This window comes from Thermobia domestica, chromosome 15, assembly GCF_964235325.1.
Source record: "Thermobia domestica chromosome 15, izTheDome1.hap1.1, whole genome shotgun sequence".
Classification (NCBI taxonomy): Eukaryota; Metazoa; Arthropoda; class Insecta; order Zygentoma; family Lepismatidae; genus Thermobia; species Thermobia domestica.
This window is the reverse complement of record NC_137468.1, coordinates 150,976,140-151,004,083: the sequence shown is the minus strand read 5'-3', so window position 1 is coordinate 151,004,083 and position 27,944 is coordinate 150,976,140. Positions and strand designations below refer to the sequence as shown.

Genomic DNA, 27,944 nt, shown 5'->3' with positions numbered 1-27,944 from the left:
AGTTGGACTTGAACAGCATCAGAAGTGTTTCTATTTAACTCAGCGATCCTGAAAACTAGGAATTTGAAACCAATATCAGTCTTTTTAGACATATCATATTTCATGCCCCTCAACCTTCCCACGGTGATGGGGACAAATTGGACTTAAACGGCGTCGAGAGTATTGCTATTCATCTCAGCGACCACAAAAACTATGAACTTTACACTAATATCAGTCATTTTGGACATGTTATTTTTCAAGTCCCAGAAACCCTTCATGACGACTGTGGGTTAAAGTTGCATTTGAATGGTGTTTGGAGTATTACTATTCATCTCAGCGACCCAGAAAAGTATGGATTCGACACTAATATCTGTCATTTTTGGTTACTTTTCCGTGTCAACCTCTTCCTATCTCCTAGGGATGTCTTACTCCGACAATATGTTTTGCAGATTGTAAGTCATATGTGTATGTCAACTCGTTCTTAGAACTCAGGTTGCATACAGAGTTTTATCTACCTAACACAAGAAATTCGTAAGATATTCTATTTTTTTTTTTTTACACAAATTTCAAACCACTTCTTTCACTTTGAAGCTCCCTCCTCCTCCCTTAGGACACGAATCAAAAAGTTCTACATAACCTACTGTCACTTCCAAATAATGGTCTCTTCGATAAAATCTCTTTGAAGTATGCCACATTAGATATAAGTTTGTGTATCAGACAACTATATATAGAGCCTCACCTAATTTTGCCACCAGAAATATTTCCGAAATGGCAAAAAATGTGACAAATCTAGTTACGCAAGAATGTACCAATGTCAGGGGCTATAAAATTCTGTAAACAAGTGCCCCCAGGGATACAATCGTAGGGCCCTTGGGGCCAACTTGAAAGTTCTAATGGAAACTCCTTTTTTGTTGCAGATTTGAATTTTGGGACCGAATATACTCAAATTTTACTTAAAGAAATTTTCGTTTTCCGCCTAGATGGCACTGTAATCACAAAATAAGAAATATCATCGTACGTTAACTGGGATTGATAAATAAACTAAATATCTCGAGAAATACACGTAAAATTAAAAAGCACGAAATATGTGATTAGTATTTTAAAATGTCTTAGCATAAAACAAAATTGCTTTCATTTACATCTCATTGTGACCATAGTAAAGCATTACGATATGAGAAGGAAAGTTTTGTGCTTTGCAACAAGAAACATCTTCCCTAGAATTGTAAAGGTAAAGTAGATCAATATGTTCGTTAAATATTAGATACGTGACACGGACAGATTAAGAAAAATCATTATTTCACACTAGTAGGTAAAAGCACAAATAACAAAGAAGATTTCAGAGGAGAAGAAATTTACAAAATCTGGATAAAGCCCAAAGAAACTTAATTGATATACAGGGTTATTGTAAATTATCTTCCCGATTTCAAAGGTTGATAACACGTTTATTTATTCATAATGGCATGCAGCTTATGTTAAATGAGAGAAAACTCAAAAAGTTTTTTTTTTTTTTTTAAATATAAACACATGCGTGTTATGTTCCTTGTCAAAATTGAACAAGATGGGGGCCGTTTGTAATTCAATATACATCAGTTTTATAGTCTAATTCTTGGCACAATCTTTTTTTTCTTTTTTTTCTTTTTCTTTTTTTTTACATCCCAGAGTCAGGAGATCCATTTGCGTTTTAAATGCGTTCTCAAAGTTCAGTTAAATTGTTAGGGAGGGATGACTAATACACTTGGATCTAACTTAACCCTAACTTCATTGAAAATTCCGTTTCACATGAAATTTGAGAATTAAAAACGTTGTCCTGTCTTCGTTTCCTTCTATCTAGATTTACTGTTACCCTAGCTGCGGAATGCGTAACTACGCATCAGCTTCACCAGCCACGTACTGTCTTCCAGTTTTTTTTTTCTTTCCAAAAACTTGCTAATCGTGAGTCCCCTTGCCTCTCACGACTTCATTGTCTAAAATTGACAGATAAACAAAGTGTAACTGATGTTTTACAGCATGTGGTCAAACTGCTCACCTTTCTTGGTCTGACAGTGAGCAATTCGATGGTAAAAGACAAATACTGCATTCCAGTTCAATAAGTGCAACTTCATCAATAATCCTTCGACGAAGATTATCCAAAGTGGTTGGCAATGTTAGATATACTCGGATTTTCTGATAAACCCAGAGAAAGCAGTCTAGTGACGATAAATCAGGGGAACAGAGAACGAGTGGGTCACCTAATCTCGCCTCTTGTACCAATTCGTAGTTTAGGAAATTTCGTATTAAGAAATTGCCGCGTATTTACACTAGTGCGGTCCTGTACATCTTGCTGGAACCGTCTATGGGCAAAATTGTCTTCTGCAGTGTCTCTCATTGCTGGAAATACTTGATTTCAAAGCATCTCCTCACACAGTCAGAAGTCAAATTGTTATTAATAAAAAAAGGGACCAATAATTGTATTACTTAGCACTGTCGCCCACGCCCAGATACTTTTCAGCATGTAGAGTGTGTTTGAAAGGACCAATGATATTGCTGTCAAATCAAAACCTGCAATTATTTATGTTAATGCAACCGGTTAGGTGGAACGTGCCTTCATCAGAGAACACAATGCTGGTAAGAAAAATAAGATCATTGATTTGCTTCATCATATCTTCATAAAATTCTACACGGCGATCAAAGACATCTTCATTCAGCTGCTGTATCAGATGAATTTTGTATGGAAGGAACTTTATTTTCTTCAACGCTCTTTTCGCAGACATGTGACTCGTCTCATGTTGTTCAGCAGCTTTATGAATGCTGCAACATCAAGCTGTTTGTCGCCAACTTCGGTCAACCAGGAATGCTACAATCCGTTATAGTTACCGTCTTCTCGACGCGTCTTACGGTGCACTCGACAGTAGATCTCGAAATAGGATTGTGTGGAGCGCGAAATTTTCCCCTTAAATATTACCCTTACTTCAGGACATGATCTTTGGTTATTGTCCATCCTCGTATCATCGAGAGCGTTAGAACTTTATTTTAAGAGCTCTAATTCATACCAGTTAAAATACAGTTGAAATACAGCTTGAGTGTTCAGAGGTTCTCTGTAATAATTAGTACTTCTACCAATATCTAATGACTTCTACGTTGCTGGACCGTAATTTACATTCAACTCCAAGTATTTACAGAACATAACATAGCGGTGTCACATACGTGTCTTCTGGTCAAATGTTATTTGTTCCACTAATTTTATAAGAGCACATTTGCTCTCTTTTCTAATTACTAATAGATCTACCGATCAACTTTATATGTTCACATGTACTTCCACTTCTCAGATGGAATTATATGGAGTTTCAAATCAAATCGTAATTATGCACATCTACATACCATAATAACAAAATGATGATGTCCTTTCAAAATTTAATAGATCCACCGATCAACCTTACGAGTTCACTTTTACTTTTATCTTTCAGGTAAAATCGCATGCTCTATATTCAAGTCAAATCGTCATTATAAATATTTACATAAACATGACAAAAATAATAACTTCTCTTTTGAAACTGCCCTCGCCAAGTGAACTTTGTGGTGGACAAACACCGTGTGCGTGGGTTTTCTCGGGGTTCTCCCGTTTCCTCCCACTTTCTTCATTCCACCATTTCATTCATTACTCATCATCACCGTCTCCTTTAGCCTGACCGGCATAACTGTGGGATGTAAAACTCAAAGATTTCATTTTCATTTTTTTCTCTTTTGAAACTATGTTCGATTATTAATTGAAACTTAATGTCCCAACGGAAAGCTAGCGTTAATTAACTTTCATAGTGCCCAGAAGATCACAGAAAAAAAACTCAGTTCTTGAAGAATGTTATTACAAACGTGTTCATAACTTTGTTTGCATGTCTTAGCACCAACATCACACAGCATGTCCAGTTCTTGAACCACTTTTATTTATCAACCTCAGGTGACGAATATATATATGCAATTTATGTGATATCTAGGAGAAAAATACTTAAAGTAAAAGTTGCGTATTTTCGGTTGCAGAATCCGAATCTGCATTAAGGTGGAGAGTTTCTATTTAAAATTTTGGGGAGATGAAGGCAACTTCATCTTATGTTAGTTGAATAGACCTTTTAAAATGATTGGACACGTACTTATATTGTAAGTGTATTTATCGAGATATTTAGTTTATCATCAGCCTCAGGCGGCGTAGGTGCGTACGATGATATTATTATTATTATTATTATTATTATTATTATTATTATTATTATTATTATTATTATTATTATTATTTTGCAATGATAGCCATATCTAGTGAAATAACAAAAAGTGTTTCAAGTAAAAGTTGCTTATTTTCGATCACAGAATCAGAATCTGCAATAAAAATAGGGGTTTCTATGTGAAATTTTCAAGTTGGCCCTGGGGTACTCTGATGGAATTCCTGGGGGCACTTGTTCACAAAATTTTATAGGTCCCTGACATGGATACATTCTTGCGTAACTAGATTTCTTACATTTTTTATCATTTCGGAAATATTTTAGGTCGCAGAGTTAGGAGATGTACTACGATGAAATTCATTTTTTCTGCGACTACAGCGCCATCTAGTAGAATAACGAAAAAATTTTAAGTAAAAGATCCTCATTTTCAATCGCAGAATCAGAATCTGAAATAAAAATAGGGGGTTTCCATTTGAAATTTTCAAGTTCGTCCTTGAGGTCCTATGATGGGACCCCTGGTGGCACTTGTTGTTCACAAAACTTTATAGGCCACTGATATGGACACATTCTTGCGTAAATAGATTTTCGGTCACATGTTTTTGTCAATTCAGAAATATTTTGGGTTGCAGAGTTAGGGGAAGTACGTACGATATTCATTTTTTCTGCGATTAAAGCGGCATTTAGTAGAATAGCGAAAAAGTGCTTCAACTAAAAGATGCTTATTTTTAATCGCAGAATCAGAATCTGCAATAAAATAGGAAATTTCCATTTGAAATTTTCAAGTTGGCCCCTGGGGCCCTATGATTGTACCCCTGGGGGCACTTGTTCACATAATTTTATAGGCTCCTAACATGGGTACATTCTTGCATAACTAGATTTGTTACATTTTTTGTCATTTCGGAAATATTTCAGGTCGCAAAGTTAGGTGAGATCCTATATATACACACAGACGAATTTTATATTCACGTGTATAAGATTATTGTTATATTTTAGTTATTTTCTTGTTATATATCTTTCTGTTTCAATTATAAGTCTTTAAATATTTTCTCGACTTTTGTTTTAATTTTTATTTGTTTGTTTTGTTTTCTTTTAATCTTTTAATTTATAGAAATTATATGAACTAACAATTTTTTATAACTTTTGTTTTGAATTTTTAATATGCAGTATGTACTGTATTTACAGTTGGCCTTATGTTGATGGAGACAAAGAGTAACCGACAGCTGAAATCTCCATTAAACCACAACCAACCAATCAATCAAACGTAATAGTTTTAATTAGAAACACTGCATATTTGCAAACTAAAACTACCTTATGTTAGTATTTTGTTGGTTGATAGCGAATAGTACACATCCGAGTGCTACAGATTTGTATACGTGTAAAAGCCCAAATGTGGATGGAAGACTTCTATGGGTTTCAAAACTCCAAACTGTCATCATCAGGGAAGGGGAATAGCGCACAGAAAAAAATGAAGTGAGAGGAATCGCATCTTAACACTTTCGCTGCTGCGTGTTCCACGCTAATTACGCCGAATCTGTTTTTGTGGTTTACGTTTATTACACGTGATGGTACATGCACCTGCTATTCTTCTAACAAGCCGTATAATCAATCAGTGGACATGAATTCAATAGAGTCGAGGGTAGACTCTGTAATATGGCCTATAACTGAGAGGGAAAATATTTTGCGTCATTAAAAATATTGGCCTGGCGGTAATATTCAATATAAACTCGCTCGAAAGTCAGTGTGTTAAATAATATTGTCACAAAAAGGTCGTAGAGGTAATGCAGCCCAACAAACTGCAGAACTCAATTCCCATTTGAAACAGTCTGTTCTACAACCCTACTCCGAGAGATGCAAAACCTAACCTTGGGATTTCGGAACCTCCTGTCACTGCGGAAAACATGGTAGGGTGAGAACATGAAATATTGATCGCGTAAGATTGGAAAAGATGAATATTGTCCGAAGAGTCATCCCATTGTGTTCAAGGAAAGACTGGATTTACTCAGGACGGAACAAAGACTGGATTTACGCTCCAAACTTCCTACTTCTCATCATTGGTGGCAGTTCTGTGCTGGTGGGTGCCACGATTTCGTGGTGTCCTGTAATTACTGTCAAGGAATGAATTACTATAAATAATTATGTGAATATTTTAAGTGTCCACATGCATTCATTACACTACCCCCTTGCTAGAGGCCATTGAAGAAATCAACACATTTTTAGCACCTGATTCAATTATACATAAATCACATTAAAGTAAAACAATATAGTCATACTTCGAAATGTTCTTGAATATTTGGGTACAAAACCTTGCAACCACAACCCTATGGGCCACAATCTCGTGTTGCCAATACCTTGCCGCCCTAAACCTCGCGCTGCCAGGACTTCGTATGGCCAAAATCTCGCGTGGCCAGGGCCTCCCAGCCCAAAACCTTGCGACTCCAAATCTCGTGGGATGAAATCTTACCTGGCCAGATCATCGCTGGACCAAATCTCCTAGCACAAAATTTCGCCACAGAGATTTCTTCAGTATTCAGCGATGTTCAAAAAATCGTTGTGTCTATATACACTTAGAGTTAAAGCCATTAAAGGAGAACTTCATAATAGAAAGACATTTTGTCCCAGTAAGAATATGTCTATTATTACGGGACAGATCACTCTTTTTCACCCCATTCCACCTGCATGTTACTAGCATGCTATTTTACCTCTTCATAACGAAGGCCACTATTTTCACTTCGAACTAAAAATAAATAAATAGAGTAGACAGAAAATTCATTTCAAATGTTTCAGCCGTTTACAAGCGAGGATGGCACAGTTAAGGCCAATTTAAATGTGGAGAAAAACTATAGAAATGAACCCCTTTCTCCATGAAAGCTGAATTTTTCAAAACACTGGTACATATTTCCACTTATTTTTGATGAGAAGTTTATACACAGGGTTTCATCTTCTTAACTTAAGGAATTAGTGATATACTAGATTTTAGACATTAGTGTTGAACTCCCCGTAGGTTCGAAATTCACACTTACAAAATAATTTAACTAAAATAGATTAGATGAAAAAAAAATCTCCTAATAGTTATACATCCATTCATTTTAAACAGCCAATTTTTTCGCTTCTAGTGCCTAAATTAAGATTTTGGATTATTATTATTATTATTATTATTATTATTATTATTATTATTATTATTATTATTATTATTTTGATCTCAGAAACTCTTATGCAGCTAAATTGTTACGGCAAGGTTTTGTTCATACGAAATTTCGGCCTCCAAGTTTTTGTCCAGTAAGGTTTGGTCCAGGAGGACCTGTAGTGACAGTCCGATTTTTACCACTTCTGATTTTAGTATAGAGTTTAGAGTGGACATGGGATATATTCTTGGGACACTCAGTAGCGCCATTTCAGATTTTCTTATGAGGGGAAGAGGCAAGGTTCTTCACCGACACAAAAGTTCTAAGTTTTTCTATTAGTATATATATTCATATACAATTGATTAATACATGTGTATTTCTCAACCTCAGTGGGCGATTACCCTCTTTTCTCCTCGAATGACAGTACTGGGAACACATAATCAATTGCAAGAAACAGCTTCTTGCTGTTACCCTTTTTGCTCTATAGTGAACAATTTCAAACTAGAAATGCTTGATATATAGACCTACTCTTACGATTGAATATTACCTTCATCAACGAAGTTTTTGACACTCTACATCTTGAGCAAAAAGGATCCATTAAGTTACTCGACTTATTGTGATCCATCAAGTTACTTTTGATGTCTTTTGACTTCTGGACGGAAGGCCAGTGTAAATATATGAAGGAAACCGTTGTATTCGCAAACATTGAGGTAAGGCCGAACACCCAAGTTTACGCCCAAGGAAGCTTGTTAGAAAACACACGATTTTGCTGCACGCTAGCGGAGAGATCTGGAAAAGTATAGAATAAATTTGGTGGCAGTCAGTTGAATGGATTGCCAGGAAGGAAACGTTTTGTTGTTTTTGTCGATTCAGTTATAACGTTGATTCAACAACGTGGGCAAGGAATGTTGGTTCTTATCTTATTTATGTTGCTACAGATAAGGGTATATATTCCCCTATATTTGAACATTAGTTCTTTGTAATCTTACTAGCCTGTATGCAGTTAACAATTAGTTTCAACTATAATAATAAAATGTCGTCTCATGGTGAAATGCCAGATAGAATGTTTGTCATTACCCTGGAGGTTTGGGATTGCCCATGGTGTGAAATAAATTACCAAAAATTTTTAAGTAGTTTTTTTTTATTGAAAAGTAAGTAATAAGTTAATGAAATTGGTTTGGGAAATAGATTATGTCTTGGTAATAAGCGTCATTAGCTTTATTAATTAGAATGGTTTGCTATATTTATTATTTACTATATTTATTAGTTATGTCTGTAATTATAATTCTTACTAAAGATTTAAATATTAAATTACTGTATGTTTTTAATGTATTTTAATTCATTTCGCTTGTTTCATAAACTAAAGTTTAAAGTAAACAGTATGTTCGGATTTACCCCGACCACTGGGACAATGCCGAACATAGGTACATTTTAAAAACATCTCACTGACTTGTTGAAAAAGGTTACTTTTGACCTTCCTCTGCACTTTAGTAAACAGGAAAAACTCCAAGCTTTCTATACACGAGAAACCTTAATTTTATCTCTAGAAACAAAAGAGTTATTTATAATCAAAGGTCAAGTGTTCGTTGATACCTCGGTCTCTCCTAAAGGAGCTTTGGTAACTCAAAGTGCTTTAAAACTAACATTTCTTTTAAATAAATTTGTTATTACTATCATAACAAATACGAATTGGCTACTCTTGTTGAACTAGTATTTTATATGTGTACTCACGCTTCTTACCTTCATAGTACAAAACGATGAGTGCTGCTATCAAACCCGGTATGGATCTTCCACTCTGAAAAGCCTTGGTCGATATGTAAATTAGAAGGATGGCTTGGATAAGGGCAACCACGATCTCGAGCACCAGCCATAGAAGGATAGATCCCAACACTTTCTGGCAGTTAAAAAAAACAGAAAGAAGGCAGTGTAGTTATTAAAGCAAGTCAATACACAAAACCAAAAGATAAATATCATTGTAATAATTCATCTCTCTCACAATAGTCTGAGCAGAAATAACCAATATTTGGAAATTTTAATCCTGACTAATTAATTTTCAATAAGGTAATTGAGGAATGTTAGATCAATGAGTTCACATTAGAGTGCTCAAATGACAAAGTTAAGAATGTCCAGAAACGCTACGTAACACATTCTTAGGTGTCAAATGATAAAGCAATTCAGCAATGTGAAGCCCGAAGTCTTACAGGTAAGTGGCTGAAAAACAGATTATTCAAGTAAACCAATGCAATAACTTTCTTTTACTTTGATACACCTACGGAATTTATTTAATGCAATCATAGTTGGTAATGTGATTTAAGAAATACAGGGTCCGGCAGGGGCCGTATTTGGAGAGGGCGCTGTGTAAGTTATGGTGGAGATACGGCGGCGGAGGGGGTATCGATCGATAACGGTGCACATGCCATTTTCAGTAGTCGCAATGGCGTAGTGCGGTGAGGAGTATAGTCGTAATAGTGGTTCTGTGATTACTAATCAGTGGACATTTCGCATTCGGTTCGGACTTGACCGACATGATTCTGTTCCGGATAAAAAAAAATATTCAAGTTTGGGTTTCAAACTTCAGAGCAACAGCTACTGCACTAAGAAAAAGTCCCCAGGCCGACCTCGGACCATAACAACAATATAGCGTGCGTGAGAATGTCCATCCAGCAATCTCCAAAGTGTTGAGCACTTAAACATGCAGCTACGCTGGGATTATCTGATTGGGGTGTAAGAAGAATCTTGCACACAGATCTTCATATGTACCCATACAAATTATGGTTACCCAAGAATTAAGTGAGATTTTGAAACTTCCAGAGTTGTGTGTAAGGACGAGTCCGAACCGAATGCAAGATGTCCGCTGAGTAGTAATCATAGAAGCACCATTACGAATGTACTCGTCCCCAAGAAACACTCGATACTCACCGCATTGCCCTCTCCAAATACGGCAAGTCTTTTCTCCGGATCCTGTATATGTACTGTGTCTAGTTACTTATGTGGAATTTTTCAATGTGGAGAAATGTGTCTATTTCCTTTGTTGCGATGTGTCCAACTATTCCAATTAGTTCTTTTGGAGACACAACAAAGGTAACTGGATAAAGTGAACAAAAATATGTTCATAATACCAAGCAGTGTTCTAAAATTTCATTTGAAGAGAGAGATTGAGTCTTCCTCTTTGATCGGAATGAATCAGATAAGAATCCTTTACAAAGTCAGTGAGATGTAATTTAACATTGTGATAACTACAGCCCGGATTTATATGCAAAATGCATGTTTATAGTAACATGCACAAACGTATTTTTTTTCTTACCGACTAACTTGTACTGATTCGTTTGAGACGCATATGATAGCGCATACAAGTGCAAATTTTGAGTGAATTTCGATGTTGATACATATTTCGTGAACTTTGCAGCATACTGCATGTTTCCGAATGTTATTGCTGCATACTAGCATACTTGAGAGTGTATCACAAGAAAGTAGGTTATATTTAAAGTGAACCGAATCAATTTGTAAGCCTAGATGTAGAATAAAATATTGTATAGGATAATAGAATAAAGTGTTGCATCCTGAATTAGTCCATCTAACTGTCTTGCACACGATCTTCACCGCGTAGCAGACACAATCAAATGCCAATATCCGTAAGTAAACGCGCTTGCACCAAATGTAAAAGAAGTATTTGTGAAAGCTCTATCGTACGTATCTTTCGCTAAGTTGCGAAAAATGTTCCGCTACTAGTTTTAACCCGATGGGGGGCTCCTGGCTAGAAGTTGTGTCGTATTATGCAAATGACTTAAATGAAGTGAAGACAGTTGTTGACTTACTAAATGCCGATAATGCAGCCGCTATTTATGTGTCACAAAAATGTTTCTCTACAAGTTGCAACACAACCACTTCTCGAGAATACCTGAAATTATCAGACAGTTGGAATCCCGTAACAATGCTTTGCACCATTCACTCTCCTTGTTGGGCGATTGTCACAGACTTTGTCCAGTGAAACTCACGGTGTTGTGAAAATAGCGTCAGATAAACTTTACCAAATAGTAAGCAAGAATCCCTGATAGAAAACAATCTGTGACATTGCAGATGTACAGATGGTGATCAGAAAAATGGAAACACCTGTAGTTGGCAACACGTCAGATGTATGGGTTGTCAGTGGTGTCGTAGCAGACACAATCAAATGCCAATATCCGGAAGTACACGTGCTTTCACCAAATGTAAAAGAAGTATTTGTGAAAGCTCTATCGTACGTATCTTTCGCTAAGTTGCGAAAAATGTTCCGCTACCAGTTTTAACCCGATGGGGGGCTCCTGGCTAGAAGTTGTGTCGTATTATGCAAATGACTTAAATGAAGTGAAGACAGTTGTTGACTTACTAAATGCCGATAATGCAGCCGCTATTTATGTGTCACAAAAATGTTTCTCTACAAGTTGCAACACAACCACTTCTCGAGAATACCTGAAATTATCAGACAGTTGGAATCCCGTAACAATGCTTTGCACCATTCACTCTCCTTGTTGGGCGATTATCACAGTCTTTGTCCAGTGAAACTCACGGTGTTGTGAAAATAGCGTCAGATAAACTTTACCAAATAGTAAGCAGGAATCCCTGATAGAAAACAATCTGTGACATTGCAGATGTACAGTACTTAATCAAGAAAATAAGGAATTGGAAGAGGACATAACACACCAAGAGATTTGGTGTTTTTCACATGCACCAATGACTTCTGCTGATGTAGAAAGGAACTTTTCGATCTGCAAAACGTTTCTTACTAATAAATGCAGAGGGTTTACAGAAGAAACTGTAAGACAGGCGTTTACAGTTCATTGCAACCTACTTCATTAAGGTAAGATATTTTTGTACGAAATTGAGATTTTACTTCCTTAGTGTATATATCAATGCATATATTATTTTTAATGCATTTTTTAAAAAAAATTTTCTAGCATATTTGCACGCATATCTCGAGGTTGGTTTATGCATAGAAATCTGGAATCTACTGATAACTATGTTTTGGCGGCCTAAATATCTTTTGTGCTTGAAGTTAAGATAGTCCTCTTCAAAACTAGTTTAACCGGAAACTATAATTTTGTCTAATACATTAATCAAGGTTGTAGCAATAAGTCTCCAGTAAAACCGTTAGCTTACTTATATAACAAGGTAACAGAGACATTACTTTGGTAGTATTTGTTTGGTCATATTTCGCAGGTGTATGAAGTTTTTTTTTAAAGTTCTCCAATGTTTATTGTTTTTCGGAATGAGAAAACCAAACTTTAAAAAAAATATATTTGGGATGGGTAAAAATTGAACACTAATTTGCCGCGTGGTAATTCGATTCGCTAAACACTTGACTATGAACATATCTTACAAACAGGCTTTATTGGATCAAAACATCCATTGTATTTCAACTAAAAACTTTCTTGTAGGCCTTATATCTGGAGAATTACATATAGTGTAGCCAAACTCAAATTATCAGTTAACTCAGTATGATTGCTTATTCCGTAGAAAATACAAAAACCCGATTTAGGGTCGATTCTAAAATTTTGTGATCCCTGATTCAAAAACTAATTATCGGCCAAGATCGCAATCTTTTGGACTTTTTGTTTTGTTTTGTTTTGTTTTGATCCCTAAAGTTCTTGTTTTAGTGATTTTTATGACACTGTCTCCTCTTGGTTGCCTGAATCTTTATAATGATTACACATTACAAGTAGTATGGACGTCACTGGTAGGAGAAATCAGCCAACAATATATACAATCTAGAACTAAATGATTCATATTTTTCTTATGAATTACATAAATCAATAGTAGAAAATATTCCAGTAGAATAGAAAGTATAAACGTTATCAAATTGGAAATGAACGACATAATATTTACCGCCATAAAAATTAGTTTCTCTCAATTTTTTCAAAAACTGCATGAGAATTCGTCTTCAAGCATGTCATATTCTTGACCTTGATTGATCTATCGATTATTGTATGTTTCATCTTCGAAGTATTCCCTTTTTTCGATGAACGTTAATGATATTGTTGAATTCAGTATTTACTGTGCGATGGTTTCATATATACGGGATTTTTCTTCGCTCTTAAACGTATCAAATAGTTAAGAGTCTTCCATTATCCAGAAATACACGTGCTTCTTAGAAACTACTTCATCATTAACTTATCTTGTGAATCAAATTGTTGATTTTGAGTTTTACGTCCTTTTCAGCAGCGAGGCTATATGAGACGGGACCTACTGATTAATGTGAAATCCGAACCACATGAGCTCCCGCCGGGAATCGAACCCGGGTCTCCCACGCCTAAGGGGCATACGCCCTGCTTAGCCACGAATGAGCTCTTTTGCGAATCAGAACCTGAACATACAATACTATTTCTATACTACAATTTAGGAATTAGAACACTGTAATTGGAGAAAAATACTCAATACAGCAACTAATTTCTTACTTTTACACAAAACAGTAGTAAATTTTGTGATCGGTTATAGTAACAGAAAAGAATCAGAGTATTCCATGTGTAACGGTCCGTTCATTTACAGAAGATTTCTCCTTGAAATACAGGGTGTTTCAAAAACAATGACCTGACTTTAAAAGTCCATATGTATTGACAAGAACATACTACAAAAATGGAATAAATTGCTAATACATAATCTTCAAATTTTAGCTATGGTATTACAAACGCTCTATGTGTTCACTAACAGCAGCACAAACAACATCTAGACGATAGCTAAATTCCACCATTTCATACGAAGTGCGAGGCCGACCCGGATTCTTAACTGCAAAAGCATTTTGTCTCTTCAAATTCGCGATACGAACAACGAATGTTTTCGGGTTGCAGGCGGATCAATGCCAAAACGAAAACACCGACGTAAAACACGCTGGACCGAAATCAATGACTCAGTCTTTGCAAACTGCAACACACAAAACGCCTTCTGTTGAGCGGACGCCATCTTACTTCTCAATGATTGTAAACTGAGAAGACGCATTGACTAACATCTAAAGGCGATTTTCTAAAATTCTAGGCCATGCCTATTCAAACAACAATCATTTACTTGCCGGCACGTCCCATGTTCCGTAATTATTACCGTCCAAAATCAGAACGTTCTTTTGGAAACACGATGTAAAAACTTGCTAGATTATGTTATTCTTTATTGTTATTGTCACTTAGATATTGCATGCTATATATTTAATTGTTTTTATTTGGATTATTCTTCAAATATACCTAAGGTGTATATATATATATATATATATATATATATATATATATATATATATATATATATATATATATATATATATATATATATATATATATAGTCATATTCTTGTATATTACATTTTAAACTATGTAACTTTTGAACTAATCAAAATGGTGGATATTATAGACTTATAACTACCTATATTATGAAATTCTGATTACTCTATATATTTTTATCCATGGTTTCTAGTTTTGGAAAAAATACACGATCATTGGTGAAAATAGAATGTTGCTAGATATTAAATATATCCTAGATATAGTGAAAGAGTATTAAAGGATACGAATAATTTTGTTGGGCAGTTGTGGGTGTTATTGATTTGGACAAATGTGTTTTATATATTCTCAGTACAGCTACCCTTTCGCCAGAAGAAAGTAGTGTTAGAAAAAATTCAATTGAGAATTGTAGATATGGCAAATGGTGTGTTAAAATTTGAATAGACTTTAGGATGCACAGTGGACGAAATGCACAATCTACCTGTGCAGAAGTCCAAAATGAAGTTGCTTGGAATTAAACCCATTGTATCCTCGTTGCCATAAGTGCCTTTACATCGCAGTGACGGGTATGTGACCGCGCAGTACTCCAAGGAAGGGATGGTTGTATAAGAATTTGTGATTAATTTTGAAGAGTTTTTATTTTGACTAGGGAATTAACATAGGTATAGAGAGTAAAGACACAGATTTGAAGCATCAGTGCACGAAAAGATTCGTATTCTCAGTTTTTCTATTTATTGTTTTATATGTTAAGTTAAACACTACAATATGTATCAGTGATATCGCAGATCGTATTATTTTGTAAAATCGTGTCTGTAATCTATTGTTAAAACATTCATCTCCAGACATGATGTAGAGAGCAGAGAAAGAGATAAGACATCTGTAATATATGCATATGTGACTCACTAAGTAATTGTAGAAATTAGTTAAAGGACACGTAAGAGAGCGAAAAGGAGGTCTAGAAGTCTGAACATTTTTAGAAACGTTCTAGATAGGTGAAAATATAGTTAAAAATTGCAAAAGGTATCATGTAATTTATCTTTCTTTTCTTATATCATAGTATACTTTTTCTTTCACATCCAAACATCTCTATTCAGAATTACGAGATAAAGGTGAAGCGAGAAACATTTCCATTTCAAGAATTATATCAGAAAAAATTTTTTTGACTTAGACTAGATTCGAACTCGCAACCCTTGAATCCATGAGTCTGCGCTCTAACGATTGAGCTAACAATTGCTGTTGCAAAAGCCTGATTTCTACAACTACCTGTTGCTGAATGGTGTGTATTAACGAAATTGGCCGAGATAATTGCTTCATATAGCTATTGCAATAATAATAATAATAATAATAATAATAATAATAATAATAATAATAATAATAATAATAATAATAATAATAATAATAATAATAAAGATGAACAGAATTTAAAAAGTCGCATTGTTAAAAGTTGGTGTGAGAAGTTAGTCGTAATATGAGATTTTATTAATTATATCTAATAAATGTAAGCGTGGTTTATTCGTGTGTGCTACTCAAACTGCGCAACTCACTACCGTAGTCTCATAAGGGTTGTACGCGTATGGTACAGTAGCCTTGCGTCCTCCAACCGTGAAGAAAGATTCGGTTTGAACCTATGCGTGTCCTAAGAGGAAGTAGAAGATTGAAACAAAGAAGAGTGGTTTAGAAATTATGCAAAAGTAGAATATCTCACGAGGTGAGGTGATATAGAGTTCAGCATGTCATTCAGCTGTGACTCTATACAAGATATGCATCTACGACTTAACGTGGAACCCGAACCACACGACTCCTGCCGGGAATTGAAACCCGTATCACCTCTAGCTCTATCATGGGAGACACAGGGACATGTAAAAATAATCGAAAATGAACGATATTAATGTTAAATCCATAATTTCTAAAAATTTCTAATTGAAAGATATGAATGTCTATTCAATAGTTTTCGGGGTCGCTGAAGTGAATAATGACACTCCCGATATCATAAAAGACCAAGTTTTTATTCTTTGTTAGCGGCCAGTTGATTCATTTGCTCCTGCTGGAAATGGATTCGTAGTATTTCATTCCGATTCAAATATGTATTCGACTGGGAAAACTAATCTCAAATATATCTTTGAAACATAAACCTATTCTTCCCGTGCAACGCCGGGTATTTCAATTAGTACATAAATAAGTTAAGAAATAATGAGTATATTTAATGGAAACAGACATATGTATTTTTGAATGTTGTATATGAATTGCTAATTCATACTTTATCTAGTAGAAAATGGTGCATCCATTATATATTCTGAAGCAATAGGGAGAACTATTGAAGGTATATTTTATTATATCTACTGTCGAATTTAGTGTGGAATAATTTCACACAAATTATTTCGAAACTATCGAGACGAGACTGAGATCGCTATTTGTCGGTTGAAAGGAGACTAATACTGTAAATAGTCTAGTATTGTCTCGTTTTGATAACAGTGCTACTTCGGGGTTTGTTCTCTAGTAACTGGTTGCGTAGTGCACCTACAGTATATAAGACGTCGTATATTTAAATGTTTGAGAACTTACTCCACCTCTACTTGACGGATCGTTCTAACTAAAACTACCAGACCGTTTATGTAATTTTGCGTTTAAGTACAGGTCCTATCCTTATGTCAATTATTTTCTTGCCACAGAGAATGAAAATGTAACAGTTATAATGTTGATCGCGCATAATCCTGTATAGATAAAAGGCAATTTATAGAGTGTCGGACTCCGTGGCGTAAATACAGTAATTACTGGCTTGGTAAGTTCATCACTGAACGCGTTTCCGTCATACTCGTGCAATGACGTCACCTTTGACACATGCTCGGGACAGGACCACAGGAGGAGTAACGCTGTTGTTTGCCTACTCGCTTGCTGCTGTGTATTCTCTTTGGAACCTGATGTGAAATTACTGCTTTCTCCTTAGTTTCAGCTGTCTTTGCTATTTCTAATTTAGATGTCTATTATATTAGTGGAATTTTATTCCATCATGGAAATATATTTTATTTCTTTTTAAATGTAAATAAAAAGAAAAGTGTATTTGGACTAGTTTCCCCACAAATCTAGAGGTATTGTCTTGGGTGCGCTTTTCTTTTCCTTTCCTTAAGGACCACGGTGGCTCAGTGGTAGAGCGTTCACCTCTAGTGCTTGGGGCCTCGGGTTCGATCCCAGCCCCCGCCAATTGAACTTTGTGGCGGACGAACACCGTGTACGTGGGTTTCTTGGGGCTTCTCCCATTTCCTCCCACTCTCTTCATTTCATTTATTACTCATCATCACCGTCTCCTTTAGCCTAACCGGCATAACCGTGGGACGTAAAACTTAAAGATTTCATTTCATTTCTTCAACACAAATGCAATTAAAACATGACTCTGAGAGCGCAACAATGTTATCTTGTTCGAAGGGTCAGTGATTTTGTGTCGAAGGTAATGTCACGCGAAGAGTCAGGCTGCGCGTGGGCTTACCTTGTCTTACGTTTGGCAACATTGCTCTTGGTCAAGTGGCCTATTGCTTATGCCTTTAGGTATTTGCCCTAAAGGTATACAGCGAGCTGTGTGCGTTCTGTTACTCCCTCCCTGCCCCTGGCTGTGTTTGCGAAAATATTATATGCTTTTCATGCATTGGGATAAGGGGTAAGACACCTTGCATACCTTGGGACAATGGAAGGGAGTAACATATAAAATGATCGAAAACGTCAACCGATGAGAGTTCATAGTTTCAAGGTCACTGAGATGATTAGGCGTAAAGCTATCATCTATTTTCTGTTAGTGGTTTCTTCATATACGTCTATCAAGTTAACGAACCTTGACTTATCTGCGTACAGTAGTTGGTTAGTGTGTCCTCGATGGCTATTTTTACTTTTTCCATGATGATACCATACCATACAGTATTTTTTTACGTTTTGAAAAAGCTTGATTTTATCAATTCGTTAAACAGTAATGTTTCTTTTTTTCTAACCATGTTTCTTAGTATTATCCTCTTTATTCTAACTAATTTAAATATTTTCAATAATTCAGAATTTTGACTAAAAATGTTACAATGATCAAGATTTGTATAAGAAGAGGAGCCTTCATTTCTAATCATTGTCATAACCGGAAGGGAAAACTTATAAAAAATTGAAATAACTTAGTAGACGTAGAAAATCGATATAAATAATGAACATCAACTATTAGTTGACTGTTAGCAGCGGCGTAGCGTAAGGGAACGCCGGTATGCCCGGCATCCCCTCTTAATAAGAAAAAAATACGTATTTCATTATATATAAATTGTTTGCTTGTTATTATCACAATTATCCCCACTGCAATCTTCTGGATGCGCTCTCTCACCGTCTCGCCTTACTGTGACAAGCGGAACCTACGCATGCGCGTCACTCAGATGCACATTTTCTGTCTTTCCTCTTGTTGGATGCTATGTTCCTTGGGCTTCCAGGCCTACTGCAAGCAACGGGGTTTTCGTCTGCTTTCTGTCGAATGCGCATGCCCAACTACTTCCTTTCACATCCACGCAACTTTACATTTTGCTTTAGATATACGCTGGCATATTCAAGTATTTCCAACTCTATCTATTTTGAACTAAGCTTTAGTTTCTGTACAGAACTACGAGCGCTATCAAGGAGATAGAACAAAACAGAAATTGTTAGTTAATTGTCTTTTTGAAGCAAGTCGGTTATGTAAATAATAGTATAAGAATAGTTATGCTTTAATCGTAATGAAATGCATCATAATTGTAATCGTAATTAAAGGCAAATTATTAATCTTCTTCATAAATATACAGTATGTCCAGTGGCGTTGCCAGAAACTCTTTGAGGGAGCTCACACACATAAGCATAAACACAAAGGATTCTGTAGAATCACGCTCACCGATCTGGTAGGTCAAGAGAACCAGCACTGCCCGCCCCTCGCAAAGATTGCTTGGGCCCTTCAGTCACTGGCACATATCCCGGGGAGATGAGGGGAACATGTCCCGTCCAATCGTGGAATAAAGGGACTGTGTTTCCTAATAATCCGATTTGAAATTGTGAAGATTTGTATGCGACTGCCACAAAGGAAAGTGAGATGACATTGATGTACCTTGACTTGTTTCATTTTTAAAAAATCGTATTCTTTAATATTTCATTGTCATTAATTATTGTTACTCTATTTCAACTATTTGTTTAATTCCTGTATTGTGATCATCATAATTTTGCTCAAATAAGAGTATTGTTGCGTCATACATAGTTGATTTTCTTCCATACTTTTGGGGAAGTCATTATTTATATTATTACAAAACAAGTGTCCTAAAATTTTAATTTGGATCATTGTGGATGCATAAGTAGAAACATATCAATTATAAATACGCATGTATTCAGATTACAGAATGTGTTCACGGCACTGATTTTTAATACTGATATGTACTACAATTTCATCTACATCGCCTACAACAGGTTCACCTCAGAAATCAGATTCATCTACTGTAATTTGAGTTTCATCTCCCCCCCAGAAAAAAGCCTCAGATATGCCCTCCTCCCTCAAATCTACCCTCCTCCCAATGTTGAAGACAACTCTGCTCCCCTGATCCTCCACAACATTGTTTTTGAACTTCGTAAATATTTGAACATCGCTTTTTTTTTAAAAAAAAAATATGGGAGCGGTCTTATCCGTCCCCCGAATGTTGAAGACAGATTTACTCAACTGCCTTCAGTATCCGGATATCTGACAACGAAATACATACGCAGAAACAGGCCCCCAGAGTTGGTTTAAGTACTTCCTATTTGCATCTACAAATGATATATGTATACACTCTGGCCCATATTCACGAATGGGGGCCTGAGTTCCGGGCCCAAGATGACAAAGGACCCCGCACTTTTCTTATGGAAAGTGGCTTTCGGCTAATGTTGTTGAAACTTCGCTGGTTGATAGTTCTTAACATGTGGATCAAAAGTCTCAATGGGCACAAAGACTGAAATCCACTCCTTCCCCCCAAAAAACCGCCTCCAAGTAGCTGGGGGGATTGAACTGATTTCAGCATGTAAAACAATTTGTTGTTTTAATCAACTCAACAAGAACCCCAAACAACCACATGTTAGACTATCAAACTACCCCACTTGACACCGCCCTTTTCCCCCACATATTCCCCACCCCCCCGAATTACCTTACGGATGTTCCATATTACTGTAGTTTATAATTGCGCGTATCTGTTGAAATATCTACAGTTTTGGTCTCACCGACATTATAATGGGTTTCACGTATCGCTGATTACGAATCTGAGGTGAGAATTCTAGAATTCAAGATGGAGGATCAATATGGCGGATTAAAAACACGAAACTCCTGAATGTAGCCACAAATAGCTGTTTACTAGGGTATTTTGGGTCGTTGGTTACGAATCTGAGGTCAAAATCCTTGAATTCAAGATTGCAGATCCAATATGGTGGATAAAAACGTCGAAGCCACAAATCGTAGTAGACTAGAGTGTTTTTAGATCGCTGTTTAAGTACGCAACATTCCTTGATACTTCAGCCACCATGTAGAATTATTCTGCACCCTTGCCCTTTACCAAACCCACCACAGATATCTTAATGCTGAACGGTGTTAAAATAATTCATCAATTATCTGTTCATTATTTTCATCATTTCGGTTTGCAGCATCTAATGTGGTACTTAGCAATGAGTCATCGGGATATCTAATATTCTGTAAATGTCGTGCATGGCCTAAATACCACAAGACACTTGCAACGTGCGCACATGTACCTAATGTACGAGCACCGCTTTGACATGTACAGTAGTAACCTTGAATAACATTTTGATCATAATCCTGGTCATTCTGTTAGTAGACAGAGGATACCGCGATGCAATTCCTTTACTGGAATATTTAGGAATTGATCATAGAATGCCCGCACTCCTACTACCACGTGAAAGACAACTATCAACAGAAGATGCGAATACTTCTCGACTAGTTACTAAAAGTCGATGGATAGTCGAGGCAAGAAACGGGCATCTAAGATCTGTTTTTAAGTTTCTAGCACAAACATTGAATCTGCAACATGCAAAGAAACTGAATAGTTTCTATCGCATAGCTGGAGCTATTTTGAACAGATACCATCCCGTTATTTTCATGCAAGATGCAACCATTGAATTAGCTAGAGAAATGGGAAATAGGTCAATCATGCCGAACGTTGTTAAAGCAAGAGTGGAGGTAGATAATCTTATTAGAAGTAACGGTCAATGGGTACCGCTGAATGATCAAAGCCTAATTGATTTCTCTGTACTTAACTTAAACTACTTACGCGATTGGACTGTAGGTACATATCAAGTAGATCTCTCATCCTCTTACGTCCAAGATAAACTAATACGAGATAAGGATGAGCAATTCCAGCTTGACGAAAACGTAACTGAACCGGAATTCGTGCGCATACGTTTCTACTCAAGGTTCCGCAATGCAACTAAGCATCAAGTTTTCATAGCATATGTAGCCAATGATGAAGATGACCAGGATTATGATCAAAATGTTATTCAAGGTTACTACTATATATGTCAAAGCGGTGCTCGTACATTAGGTACATGTGCGAACATTGCAAGTGTCTTGTAGTATTTAGGCCATGCACGACATTTACAGAATATTAGATATCCCGATGACTCATTGCTAAGTACCACATTAGATGCTGCAAACCGAAATGATGAAAATAATGAACAGATAATTGATGAATTATTTTAACACCGTTCAGCATTAAGATATCTGTGGTGGGTTTGGTAAAGGGCAAGGGTGCAGAATAATTCTACATGGTGGCTGAAGTATCAAGGAATGTTGCGTACTTAAACAGCGATCTAAAAACACTCTAGTCTACTACGATTTGTGGCTTCGACGTTTTTATCCACCATATTGGATCTGCAATCTTGAATTCAAGGATTTTGACCTCAGATTCGTAACCAACGACCCAAAATACCCTAGTAAACAGCTATTTGTGGCTACATTCAGGAGTTTCGTGTTTTTAATCCGCCATATTGATCCTCCATCTTGAATTCTAGAACTCTCACCTCAGATTCGTAATCAGCGATACGTGAAACCCATTATATCGTCGGTGAGACCAAAACTGTAGGTATTTCAACAGATATGCGCAACTATAAACTACAGTAATATGGAACATCCGTAAGGTAATTCGCGGGGGGGATATTTGGGGGAAAAGGGCGGTGTCAAGTGGGGTAGTTTGATAGTCTAACATGTGGTTGTTTGGGGTCCTTGTTGAGTTGATTAAAACAACAAATTGTTTTACATGCTGAAATCAGTTCAATCCCCCCAGCTACTTGGAGGCGGTTTTGGGGGGGGGGAAGGAGTGGATTTCAGTCTTTGTGCCCATTGAGACTTTTGATCCACATGTTAAGAACTATCAACCAGCGAAGTTTCAACAACATTAGCCGAAAGCCACTTTCCATAAGAAAAGTGCGGGGTCTTTTGTAGGGGCGACTTTTTCAAGAACGAGATTGAAGTATGGTATGGGGAGAAAGAAGCTGCCCAAGGGAACTATACTGGGAACAATGTTTATACAACAGTGGGGTCGAGTTTTCTTGTCATAACGGTAGTGGCAAGAAGAAGCTGAGACAATTGCTTATTGGCTTCTACCCTAATCCACGCATTTGCTTATGTATGTCTCACTATGCCACCAATAGGGAGGCCTCCCTTCTAAATTTTTCATAACCCTATATTTCCCATCGGAATATCTATGTATTGCTGATTGCAATAGTATTGTGTCGTGCAAGTGACTAACTTTGGCATCCCCACTTCGGAATACCACGCTACGCTACTGACTGTTAAAAGTATAGTAGATATAGTTCTCAACCCAAGTAGAAGATGCACTCTTTGCTTCATGAAAATAATAAACATTTTTCAAAAATAATTACAGAAAAGTAATTTGATGACATTTACTGAGCGAACGTAGGTTACTGGTTAGCGTTGACGCTTCGTAATTGAGAGCCTCCCGGTTCAAATTTCGATGCGAGGCATCCTGACTAGTGATTTTGCAGGACAACTGGGCAAATACCGGGATACTTTTAATACATAAGCTTTGGTAAATTTTCTTGAAATCTTTGTTCTTATGTTGTTAATGTTTCAGTGTGAAATGGCATTTTGCTGCATGGAAAATATTTTTAGTAAACAAAATATAGTAGATGAATGGTTAGTGTAAGGGACTCCTACTTGTATGGCTTAGGTTCAAATCCCGACTGTTCTTATTGATTTTTTCTTTTAGCTACGTTCATATGTTGCACTCCAGAAGTTCAATTTTGAATTAAATATAGTCGCAGCTAGTTTAAACTGAAATTATTTTCAAAACTATTTGCTATTACATGTTTTTGTTTTACTTGCGATGTTTCAACTTTGATATTAGATCTTAGAACCCTAATGTAACTCATTTCCCTACGTCATATCATGATGAATGTTTTCATAACAACGATAGTCGGGCGATAATACAGAATTCCATTGTTACTGCAGGGCCGGATCTTGAATCCTGCGAACTACGCGTTCGCAGGAGGCGCCAGTTGAACAGGGAGCCAAATTAGAAAAATGAAGTTTGTTTTAAATGTAAATATTTATTTTAAAATGTTATGATGAAAAATTTTCCTCATATAGCTTCAAATAAATATTGTACAGACTGAGATACAGATAAAATACATCAAAGGACAATAAAGTCGAATCTTCGCGTGATTGGCTGTAAAACACCCCTTTACAAATGAAATGGACTCGTACATCAATTGATGCCAATGCCACACTCACAAGAGATGCTAGTTTGAGGGAAATTTCCACGGCACAGGATAGATCTTTTAAAAAGGGAAAAGGGATATATTACGAATATGAGATAAAATGAAGGTAAATTTAGCTTTCCAATAGATGTTGTATTAAGCACTGTGACCGTAGGGCTAAAGACAATTCTTTCCACAATCCCACCATATACACAAAATACAAATATAACAGACTCTTCATTCCTCCCTCAACAATCCTTCCGACACCTTGCTAGAGAATATCATTGCCAAATATGTCTTTAAAATCCGAATGGATCAACAAACGAAAGGAATTCAACCGCAAGTATTGTTTATGGATTGGGTGGCATTATCACAGTAGAAAGAATGTCTCCAAGGGTGCTCCTCCATCTTGTCTTAAACAGTGTCTTCGCATAGTGTACTTTGGTTCAATGACCACAGTTAAGGGTTGAGAAAGATCATTTTAAATGAAATTCACATTATCAAAGTTAAAGCAAGCATGGGCGCCCAAAAGGGGACGAGGGGGCCGGGCCCCACCTGGCTTACGACAAGTATAATGTATATGTATAATTTCTTAAGATTTTCTTGAGAATACCAAACGTAATATACCAACCAGGGAGATGACCCCCCTAAAAATTCTTCGGGTCCCCAAGCAAGCAAGTAGGCTTTTCTTGTCAATTCGCCCAGGAAGTGGAGCGAATACTAAGAAAAGACGGGCGGTACAAATGGATTTTTTAAAAATCATTTCTGAGGGAAATTTTAACTTAAGTTCCTAATGGCTCAAACCGCTGTCCACTGCTTAATGCTCACTTTGTTAATATCTATTAGTTCATTTGTCATTCGTCAAGATTTTCATTTCTATCCTAAGTCGTTTCGTTTTTGTTTTATTTTTTTAATTTATAATGATGTGTGCTTTCACTTTTTCATAATACTTTGTTTCTCATGTAATAATAATGAGCAACGATATAAAACCAAGTGAGCATTTTATCGGAAAAGAAAGCTACAAAACATGAAAGAAGATAAAAGGCAACCGAAGGCTCTAAAAGGTTTCTTTCGCGTTCTGGACAAAATCATACAAATGTTGAGGTGGGGAGTTGTCAATACAAGTTACTGTTAACGAAGCATTTGCGGGTCGATATTCTTATGAAACTGTAAGGTTATTTTACCTGATTGCAGTAATTTAATTATTGAATTAAAGTGGAACGATACGGTCATTTCGGTTACGGGTCTGAATTAAATTTCATGTATTTCAAAATATGTTTGAATACAATTAGTTTTCACGCGGCATATAAGTATATAACTTGAAAGGATATAATCGAAAGCGACGAAAGGTCATTTGGATGACAAGTATTTTTTTAGTACTCTCATTTTCAATCACAGCAGCGTATACAGATGCTTGTTTTATTATAACAGTATAACAATAATTATTAATCCATTCTCTGGTATTAAATTTAGATGGAGCGATATTTTAAATTAGTAATAATTCTAATGCAAAGTAGAGTTTTGATTATTAGTTACTTGTGTTCAGGGATGCACCGACATAGGTGCTAGGGATGCGCACGAGACGAGTCGAGACAGGATTTTCCAGACAAAATTCGAGTCGAGACACGGTTCTTCCAATAGAGAAATATACATTTTTCGAGTCGAGACATCACTTTTATAGCACATTTTCGAGACGAGACAGCCACACATCTTGTCTCGTGGTCATCCCTAATAGGTGCAGTGTTCCTTTCAGAAAAAATCTTCCGGGGGGGGTACACTTAGTGTTCAGAGGGCCACTGCTGCTACTCTTTTATTTATTATTATATTACAGACGTATTATTTTGATCTCCCAGTGGGAACAGTGGCCCCCTAAAAATGTGTGTGGACGAAACAGGTAGTCTGAGAGTCTGGATCCCCCAATTAGCACAATTTCAGGGGGCAAATACACAAAATTATTTGCATTTTGTAGGCTATTCCGAAAAATCTTCGGACCCCAAAGAAAAATCTTGGATCCATCATTGCCTGTGTTTACATTGTGTTACTGCCTGATTTCGTACTTCTATGTTGGAAAGAAACATGAAAGAATTGAATTGTTCTATAGGCCTAAGCGGCCCTGAAAAGAACTTTTTGCGGAGGAACCTGATTTTAAAGTTCTGCCAATGGATCGGGGACAAATTAAATATCAATTAAGACACACACCTTTGTCATTTGTTGTGTATTGAACTAGTTTAACTAAAATTAATAAAGAATTATTTGAAATCAATTATATCTCAAGAACGATTAAATGGACTAGCTTTGATGGCCATTGAAAATGACATTCTGAATGAAATTCATATGGATGCAATAATAAGAGATTTTGCCAAATTGAAAGGCAGAAAAGTGTCTTTATAACAGGAACTTTTCAGTAACAAAGAAAATGAGAAATTAAGCTAATTACCATATTTGTATCACTAGAAAACACTATTTAAATATGCTTTTAAAGAAGTGTAAGAGCATATCTCTGTCAAAATCAAACCTGTGATAATCTTAGACTTGAAGCTCATGAGTTTTATTCTATTTCGACTTTTATATTTCAGCTGTATTTGTCAAAATACATCTTAGGTATACATTTTAGTTGTTTCCTGTGCTTATTTAATAAAAAAATATATAAATTATTAAAACTGGAATTTTGGTCATGATTCATCCACAGTTAATTAGATTTAATTTCGCCATTTTTCTTTAATACTCACAGGAAGACTGAATTATTATATATTGAAGAAATATGTAATTCTAACAATTACCTGAAGAATTTCTGTCTATTACAGCATTCTATTCTTTTACTATCATTTAGGGGGGGGCGACTAAATATTGTTCGCTTACACTTACGACATGTCTAAAACCGACCCTGTAACTTTATATATATTAGAGAGAGAGAGAGAGAGAGAGAAAGTTTTGACTCAGAAAAAAGTACAGTTGAACGTACGATGCAACTTGGGCTCCTAGAGGGATTTCAAACTAATTTAGTATACGTATACATTACCATCTGAACAATTTAACCCTAAAAATGCTTTCGATCACTGAAATAAATTCCTGCCTACGCTCCTGTAAAGCAGTAAGAATTTTAGGTACTGATTAGGGGGTAATGCCTCCCTGGAGCAACGACAGTTCCCCAGAAATCATACCTCTGATAGGTCCGGATGTGACACCAGTATTTGTGTATTACCACTCCTCACTCTCAGTGTATTGAAACTTAAATCAAAGGAACTGTTCTGAAATCTTCACCGGTTCTCTCCTCTGAAACCGCATGCGAATGGGGCCAACCTTGGTCATATACCACATCTGGAATATTACCGTTTATGTCAGAGATCCCGAAAAATATATATTCGACACAAATAAAGGATGTTTTCGATTTTACTTTATTTATTTATTTATTTATTTTTTGCCTGTCACCCTCCCACTCTGACCTCCATGCCAATCAAGGCTTAACTTGAACTTAAGCAACATCGACAGCGTCACTATTCATCTACGACCACGAAAACTAATACCATAACGATTTCGATATTAATATTGTTCATATTAAGTACTTTTACATGCCACTTCCCCCCTTATTACGGATGGCTTCAGTGTCTCGCACCCACAATTATGGAGCAATTTCAACAAACTTATGTATAGCTATAAACCACCATCTGTAAAATAAATGTGCGGGTGATCTTTTTCGGGGA

General features: G+C 36.2%; 1 protein-coding gene across 1 annotated transcript in view; it reads right to left on the bottom strand.

Moving 5' to 3' along the window:
* Positions 1–27,944, bottom strand: part of LOC145671648 (uncharacterized) — a 60,594-nt gene that overhangs the window by 7,045 nt on the left and 25,605 nt on the right. The window contains exon 4 of the mRNA XM_081740848.1: positions 9,026–9,179. Coding sequence (XP_081596974.1) covers positions 9,026–9,179 — 154 coding nt within the window. The remainder of the gene's footprint in view (positions 1–9,025; positions 9,180–27,944) is intronic.